The sequence below is a fragment of the Bufo gargarizans genome, chromosome 1, assembly GCF_014858855.1.
Source record: "Bufo gargarizans isolate SCDJY-AF-19 chromosome 1, ASM1485885v1, whole genome shotgun sequence".
Lineage (NCBI taxonomy): Eukaryota > Metazoa > Chordata > Amphibia > Anura > Bufonidae > Bufo > Bufo gargarizans.
The window spans coordinates 455,564,217-455,573,325 of NC_058080.1; the positions used below are offsets into that span (position 1 = coordinate 455,564,217).

Here is a 9,109-nt window from a genome sequence, read left to right on the forward strand (position 1 = left end):
GCTAGGCATGCTTCTCTCAGTTTCTGGGAAAATTACATGCAAATTAACATGTCTAACATCAGCTGGCATCATATAGAATTACCTTTCTAATCCTTTTTGTCAAATGGGCTATTTTTTATATTTTTCCCAAAACCACAAAACTATACAAATTCGTTTTTTCTCAAAAAAAGATAAAGTAATTCTTTCTGATGCCAGCTGATGTTAGACATACTATTTGTAAATACGGTATTTGTTGCAGAAACAAAGGGGAGTATTCCCTAGCCTACAATAGTCATCACATATAGAAAGTGGTCTGCATACTAGAAATTGTACCGAGCTAGAGCTCCCCCTCAAGGCCTCTCAACTAGAAAAACTGATTCTATCTGCTTTTCTCTGATAATGAGCTTTTGTACTTTTTGCCCCAAGCCAAATCTGTTTAAGTAACACAGTGAGTTCATACTCTCTGCATCACAGCATATCTCTGACTAGTTAACTTTCGGCCAATCACAGCACTGAAAATGTGGTATTCTGGTTGCCCCTCATGCTCCTATCCTGCTGGGGTTGTGAGCTTTTTCCCCCTTATCAAGTTTATTGCTTATAGTGCTGTACATTTTTATAATGATATTTCTGTGTCATCACGATATAGCTGTTAATAAAGCATGCATAGTTGCTGAAGTGCAGATAGCTTTTATTGTTTTTGCTGCTTTAGGCTACATGCACACGACCGTATTTTGTTTCAGTGTCCAATCAGTTTTTTTTGCGGATAGGATGCGGACCCATTCATTTCAATGGGTCCGCAAAAAACACGGACAGCACACCGTGTGCTGTCCGCTTCAGTATGTCCGTTCCGTTGCTCCGCTAAAAAAATAGTGCATGTCCTATTTTTTTCTAGTTTGCGGACAAGGATAGGCATTATTACAATGGATCCGCAAAAAAAACGGATGCCATACGTAACATCATCTGTTTTTTTTGCGGATCTGCATTTTGCGGACCGCAAAACACATACGGTCGTGTGCATGTAGCCTTACACAAATGTTACACCTATATGCAACAGTGTTTGTCTGATATTGTCCCTTGTTGAACCAATGGGCAGGGGCGGACATATCACCTGTACAGCTGGTTTGGCTGCACAGGTACACAGTGCAGGAGGGGGCCCCTTCTTACTGGCAGCAGGGCGAGATCAGCGCTTCCATTGTGGAAGCGCTCATCTCTCTCTATTAATTTGTATCGCCGTCCTTAGGACGGGAATACATATGGATGCTGGGGCAGGGCAGGGGAGAGGCATCTTCCTTCCCCAGTCCTCTCATAGGCTGCAGGCCTAGATGTCATTGCGCCACCTAAGCCATACACCACGGGACACAGGCCGGAATAGGGTTTTATCGCATTGCTGAAAGCGGCAAGGAGGTAAGTATATGTGTTTATTTATTTTTTATTTACACTTTGCTAGGGGCCCTATATGGCACTCATGGGGGCATCTACTGGGGGCCCTATCTTATGTACTGGCACACATGGGGGCACTATAGAGGAGGAGGAGCACTATGGGAGCCCTATTTCAAATACTGACACACATGGGGGGCACTATGGAGGGGGGAGTACTATTGGGACCCTATTTTAGATACTGGCACACATGGGGGGGCACTATGGAGGGGGGGCACTATGGAGGGGGAGCACTATGGAGCCCTATCTTAGTTACTGGCACACATGAAGGGGAGGAACACTATGGGGGCCCTATTTTAGTTACTGGCACACATGGGGGGCACTATGGAGGGGGAGGAGCACTATGGGGGCCCTATCTTAGTTACTGGCACACATGGGGGGCCCTCTCTATTAATACTGGCACACATGGGAGGGGAATATGGAGGGGGAGGAGCCCTATGGGGGCCCTATCTTATTTACTGGCACACATGGGGGGCACTATGGAGGGGAGGAGCACTATGGGGGCCCTATCTTAGTTACTGGCACACATGGAGGGGGAGGAGCACTATGGGGGCCCTATCTTAGTTACTGGCACACATGGGGGGCCCTCTCTTATATACTGGCACACATGGGGGGGCACTATGGAGGGGGAGGAGCACTATGGGGACCCTATCTTATATACTGGCACACATAGGGGGCACTATGGAGGGGGAGGAGCACAATGGAGGCTCCATCTTATATACTGGCACACATGGGGGGCACTAACGAGGGGGAGGAGCACTATGGGCCCCCTATCTTATATACTGGCAGACATGAGAGCACTATGGAGGGGGTGGAGCACTATGGGGACCCTATCTTATATACTGGCACACATGGGGGCACTATGGAGAAGAAAAGGGAGCACTATGGGGGCATCTACTGGTGACCCTATCTTATATACTGGCACACATGGGGGCCACTATGGCGAATGGGGGAATAGGAGCACTATTGGGGTCATTATATAGGTGCATTATACTGACACACATTATGGGGGCATTTTATACTGGCACATTGTCAGGGACCATGGGGACAAGGGGAGGTGCACTTTTGTTGCACAATATAGGAGTATTTTATACTGGCGAAAATTATAGGGCACTATAGGCACCTTGGCTCAACTGGGGGCACTAACAGGGTCTTTTGGGCACGCAGTAGGGGCACACATTGGCACACATTATGAGGATACTATGGGGGCTCTACAGGGGGCATGTCTTTTTACACATTATAAAGACAATTATTACTACCCGGGGCTTTATGGTGAGCTTTATTACAGTTGAGGAACTATGAGGAACTTGAATACTAGTATGAGAACTATGGGAGGATTATTACTTCTGGGACACAGTGGGAACAATATTACTGTAGGGGCACTATTACTACTACATGTTGTGTGGTAGCTAATTATTTCTATTGGTGGGACTTTGAGGAGCACTGTTACTTTGGTGGGCACACTGGCACAGTATCAGCTTAGCACAATTATATTTGGGGAACATTATGTTTACACTATTATTGTCAGGGACACTTTCCTGGGCGCAGTTATTTTTTTAGTACACTGTGTGGCAATAATTATTGAAGGGAAACTACCTGTGTATAACTAGTATAGGGAACACAGCAGGGACAATATTAGAGGTGGCAGGATGGGGTGTTCAGAAGGTGGGAGGATGATGGAAAACTAGGAAACTAAGATATCTGTCTGTTAAACTCTGCAGAGAGAAGAGGTGGCTGAAATAAATCATCATGGCGGTGTGGTCTGAAAGGAAAAGATGAGGACAGAGAACATCTACATTAAAGGAGACACCACTGGATGGAAGAGGTACAGTGGATATAAAAAGTCTACACAATCATTTTCAAACTTTTTCCACCTTTAATGTTACCTATAAACTGTACAACTGAATTGAAAAACAAACTGAAATCTTTTAGGTAGAGGGAAGAAATTTTTTTAAAATAAAATAATATGGTTGCATAAGTGTGCACACCCTTAAACTAATACTTTGTTGAAGCACCTTTTCATTTTATTACAGCACTCAGTCTTTTTGGGTATGAGTCTATCAGCATGGCACATTTTTACTTGGCAAGATTTGCCCACTCTTCTTTACAAAAACACTCCAACTCTGTCAGATTGCGAGGGCATCTCCTGTGCACAGCCCTCTTCAGATCACCCCACAGATTTTCAATCGGATTCAGGTCTTGGCTCTGGCTGTGCCATTCCAAAACTTTAATCTTCTTCTGGTGAAGCCATTTCATTGTTGATTTGGATGTATGCTTTGGGTCGTTGTCATGCTGAAAGATAAAGTTCCTCTTCGTGTTCAGCTTTCTAGCAGAAGCCTGAAGGTTTTGTGCCAATATTGACTGATATTTGAAACTGTTAATATTTCCCTCTAGCTTAACTAAGGCCCCAGTTCCAGCTGAAGAAAAACAGCCCAGAAGCATGATGCTGCCACCACCATGCTTCACTGTGGGTATGGTGTTCTTTTGGTGATGTGCAGTGTGGTTTTTGCCCCAAACATATCTTTTGGAATTATGGTCAAAAAGTTCAACCTTGGTTTCATCAGACCATAACACCTTTTCCCACATGCTTTTGTGAGACTTCAGATGTGTTTTTGCAAAACGTAGCCTGGCTTAGATGTTTTTCTTCGTAAAGAAAAGGCTTTCGTCTTGCCACTATACCCTATAGCCCAGACATATGAATAATACTGGAGATTGTTGTCACATGTACCACACAGCCAGTACTTGCCAGATATTCCTGCAGCTCCTTTAATGTTGCTGTAGGCCTCTTGGTAGCCTCCCAGACCAGTTTTCTTCTCGTCTTTCCATCAGATTTAGAGGGACGTCCAGTTCTTGGTAATGTCACTGTTGTGCCATATTTTCTCCACTTGATGATGACTGTCTACACTGTGTTCCATGGTATATCTAATGCCTTGGAAATTCTTTTGCACCCTTCTCCTGATTGATACCTTTTAACAATGAGATCCCTCTGATACTTTGGAAGCTCTCTGTGGACCATGGCTTTTGCAGTGGGATGCGACTAAGAAAATTTCAGGAAAGATCAACTAGAGCAGCTGAACTTTATTTGGGGTTAATCAGAGGCACTTTAAATGATGGCAGGTGTATGCCGACTCCTATTTAACATGATTTTGAATGTGATTGCTTAATTCTGAACACAGCTCCATCACCAGTTATAAGAGGGTGTGCACACTTATGCAACCACATTATTTTATTTTTATATTTTTTCTTCCCCCTACCTAAAAGATTTCAGTTTGTTTTTCAATTGAGTTGTACAGTTTATAGGTCACATTAAAGGTGGAAAAAGTTCTGAAATTATTTATCTTTGTCTCATTTTTTACATCACAGAAACCTGACATTTTAACAGGGGTGTGTAGACTTTTTATATCCACTGTTGACCTGTATTAGGCTACCTTCACATCCGAGTTAGTGATTCTGGCAGGCTCTTCCAGCAGAGAACAGCTTGCTGGAATGCTCCAGCACTGCTGGATGCAGAGAGAATGCCCGCCGGCCCCATTAACTATAATGAGATCTGGCAAAAATGCTTAGAATCAGCGGGACACAAACCGCTGCATGCCTGAGTTTGTGTACGGACAATTTCTTGCATTCTCTGCCGGATCAGGTGGCCGGAGCGTATGTTTTGTATTGCTATATTGCTATAAGTTATGTTAGGACGGAATAGTTTACGTTGAGAATTTGGCTGGAGAGGGGAACGGGCCCATTCTTTGCACAGGGGCCCTCTGCTGTCTGTGTCTGCCTCTGCCAATGGAAATGGGAAAATCCATTTGAATATTAGACATGATTAAATTTGTGTATTGTTTGTTTTCATTGCATATTCGTTTTGTTTTTGATGTTGAACCCCCCTCATTTAACCCCTCAGATGTTGATTGCAGAATCTGTGAGGTCTGACAGAGACAATTAGTATTTTTTTTCAAAGATTTTATTTTTATTAAAATTAGTTAGTAATATAAAAAAACTGTTTAAGTTTGGTATTGCCATATTCGGATTGAGACGCAGAATAAGGGCTCATCCACACGACCATATGTATTTTGCGGTCCGCAAAAAACGGACCCGCAAAAATACTGATGTTGTTCATGTGCATTCCGTATTTTGCAGAACGGAACAGCTGGCCCTAATAGAACAGTCCTATCCTTGTCTGTAATGCGGAAAATAATGGGACATGTTCTATTTTTTTGCGCAACGGAAACACGGATTTACGAAAACGGAATGTACATGGAGTAACGTCTGTTTTTTTTTTGCGGACCCATTAAAATGAATGGTTCTGCATGCGGTCCGCAAAAGAAACGGAATGGACACGGAAAGAAAATAAGTTTGTGTGCCCTAATGAGCCCTAAGGACATTATGTAATTTTTCGGGCACAGTGAATGTCATGATGTCAAAACCCTTGTCGGAATTCTGTTTTGTTTTTTCAATTTAACCCCAAAAATATATTTTTTCCCATTTTCCAATAACCGACAAGGCAAATAAATGGTGCCCATAAAAAATACAACTTAGGCCTCATGCACACGACAGTAGTTTTTCACGGTCCGCAAAGCAAAACGGCGTTCCGTTGTTCCGTGATCCGTGTCCGTTTTTTCTTCCGTGTGTCTTCCTTGATTTTTGGAGAATCACCAGACCAGAAAAGTGAAAAAAAAAAAAAAAGTCAAGTTTGCCTTGAAAATGATAGGAAAAAAACGGACATGGATCACGGACGCGGATGACAATCTTGTGTGCCTCCGTGTTTTTTCACGGACCCATTGACTTGAATGGGTCTGCGAACTGTTGCCCGTAAAAAAAAGGGGACAGGTCATATTTTTTTGACGGACAGGAAACACGGATCACAGACACGGATGACAAACGGTGCATTTTCCGACTTTTAAACGGACCAATTGAAAGTCAATGGGTCTGCAGAAAATCACGGAAAACGGAACAACGGACACGGATGCACACAACGGTCGTGTGCATAAGGCCTTATCCTGCAAAAAATTATCCCTCATATGGCTATATGAATGGAACATTATGGCTACTGGAACGTGTTAAGAAAAAAATTTAAATGCCAAACCAGAAACTGACCCGTTACTTAAGGGCTTAAACTAAACATAACAGTGTAACAACAGTCCAAAAACAGTCCACTGGTGTACACAGATCAACATGCCATAAGGTCAATGAGGCCATGCTAAGAATAGTTTCTCTAATATTATAGCCATGCCCCCCAAACTAATTGAAATACATGAAATTTAGAATGACCTATAGCTATAATGTGTTCGTACACACAAGTAAGGTCTATTGAAGAAATCATCTCCTTCAAGGTAGGTACTGAGTTGGTCTTCCAATAACGAGCAATTGCAATTTTAGAAATAGTTAAGATCTTGGAAGATAAAAGATAAAGTTTTCTTTTTTGAAGATTTTCTTTTCTTGAAGAGTTGAGGTGATAGGCAGATGTTGTCTGAGGAGTTGTAGCGTGGCAGTGGATAAGTCTGCATATAAGGAAATCTGATTGTATGGTTCCAGTAGACCTTTCAACTTCCTAGCTGCCTTCAATAAATAATTTTTAACTGGATAAAAGTCGATGCAAGCTATTACAGCTCTTGAGGTAAGAGGGCTTAGGCAGTCAATGGAACCTTTCTATAGTTAATACTGTATCAGATGAGATTGTGCCACAGACTAAGGGATCCCCCGAAAATTCACATTGTTTCGGTGGGACCTGTCTTGAAGGTCTGCCAATTTCACCTTCATTTGATTTACTTCTGACTCGGGGCCATAATGAGCGACTATTACCGTTTCCCCCATAAACCGTCTCTTCCGTTTGTTAGCGAGACATAAGCAGGGGGTGCACTAACCTCGTTAGATTTGATTGTAAGGATCTGCGCAGAGCTGTTAACATAGCTTTTATGGTAGCTTCTGTATGCCCATTATCAGAGGAAGGGATATCCTCTGCTGCTGTGGAATCTCCTGGTACAGTTTCATCAACTGGGGTATGCAGGGAAGTAGTTTCAGGTTGTATGCGCTTTTTGTGCTTTACAGGGCTGCAGAGGAGGGGGAAAGGTGCACTGCTTGCAGACAGTGAGGAGTAAGTTGTTTAGTAAGCTTTTAATTGATTGTGATTAAAACAGTGGTGGTGAACCTATGGCACGGGTGCCAGAGGCAGCACTTGGAGACCTCTCTGTGGGCACCTTCACCCTGGAAAAAGTCTATGGTTTACCAATATGCCTTAGAATTTTCTTGCCATTCATCAGAGCAGGGCACACCATGAACAGCACAGGCAGGGCACTGAATGTAGGCAGGTTATTATAGCTAAATGATAAAGTACATTGAAGATATACTATTGGACTGTAGTATTCAGGTGAAATTGCCGTGTTGTCACTTTGTGATAAGTAAGTAGGTTTTCGGTTGCAGTTTGGGCACTCGGTCTCTAAAAGGTTTACTATCACTGGATTAAAAGTTCTATTTTAATTAATCTGCTAACTAGTGATGGTGTGTTTAATTGGCATATACATGTACCTGTTTAGTATCAACCTATGTTTGGTACGCTTGGTACTCTTTCTCAGCTCTTGACATGTAACAAGAGATCCTACCTTTTCCATTTGACATGTCTTTCATGAGGTTGGAAACTGGACGTCCAGACAGCTCTTCTGAGTGAGAGACAATTGCATTCTTCACAGCCTTGTATCCCTGTAGCACTATGACAGGTGTCTCACCAATCCAGACAGTATATATATTCCCATAAAGTTTAGACACCTGTGAAAAAGTAGTACTAATGAAGCCCAAAAAGTCCTTACATTAGTATGCATCACACTATATAAAAACGATTGGTCCACAATGAAAACAAATGTGCCTATAGGTTAACTCTTTATTGGCCACATACTGTATAATAAAATTACATTAAATGTGATGTAAATATATAATAAACAGTACCTTCCTGAGTGTTTCTGGATTCATATTGAAGCACAGGGTCCAAAGATTTCCAAATATTGGAAATGGAGATGGTCCAGGAGGGAGACTTCTTGCCTTCCATATTATTTTTAAGTACTTGCCAAAAATGAGGAAGAAGACAAATACTAACAGGAGCTGTTGAATAAACCACATAGTCTATATTCAGAGAGCCCACTCCAGTGATCTGACACGTTTTTGCTCTGGCCAGTTTCTCCTCAAGCTTGTTGGACTTGTCTTTTTATACTGTCACATTGATTTTTCCCATTATCAATGATTAACATAGTTTTGTACTGGAAGATCTTTAAACTATCATGAACTGTGTTTTATCCATAAAGTCTATAGCACAGGTATTGACTATGTTGTAAGTATGGATGCAAATAAAACTTGTTCATCTACTAGGTAAAAGTAATTTTGGATTCAACATCTAAGGCTCGAGTTTGGTAGATTATTATCTCAATCCGTGCAACTCCTTTTGAGAAATGGGGTGACTCTGATGGAAGAAAACATTATCTTCCTCCTCTCCTTTGTGCAATCACCAGAATTAGTTGGTTGCAATGGCACTTTGTTCTCAAAAGCTCCAATAAAAAAAACAACAACATTAGGCTACTTTCACACTAGTTTTGGCTTTCTGTTTGTGAGATCCGTTCAGGGCTCTCACAAGCAGTCCAAAACAGATCAATTTTGCCCTTATGCATTCTGAATGGAAAAGGATCCTCTCAGAATGCATCAGTTCGCCTCCGTTCCG

General features: G+C 42.2%; 1 protein-coding gene across 1 annotated transcript in view; it reads right to left on the reverse strand.

The window, feature by feature from the left end:
- Positions 1-8,569, reverse strand: part of LOC122922169 (cytochrome P450 2J6-like) — a 79,997-nt gene extending 71,428 nt beyond the window's left edge. Inside the window, exons 1-2 of the mRNA XM_044272686.1 lie at positions 8,347-8,569; positions 8,007-8,169 (exon numbers count right to left, since the gene is read on the reverse strand). Of these exons, the coding sequence (XP_044128621.1) occupies positions 8,007-8,169; positions 8,347-8,517 (334 nt within the window). The 5' untranslated portion in view covers positions 8,518-8,569. The remainder of the gene's footprint in view (positions 1-8,006; positions 8,170-8,346) is intronic.
- Positions 8,570-9,109: the final 540 nt, after the last annotated feature.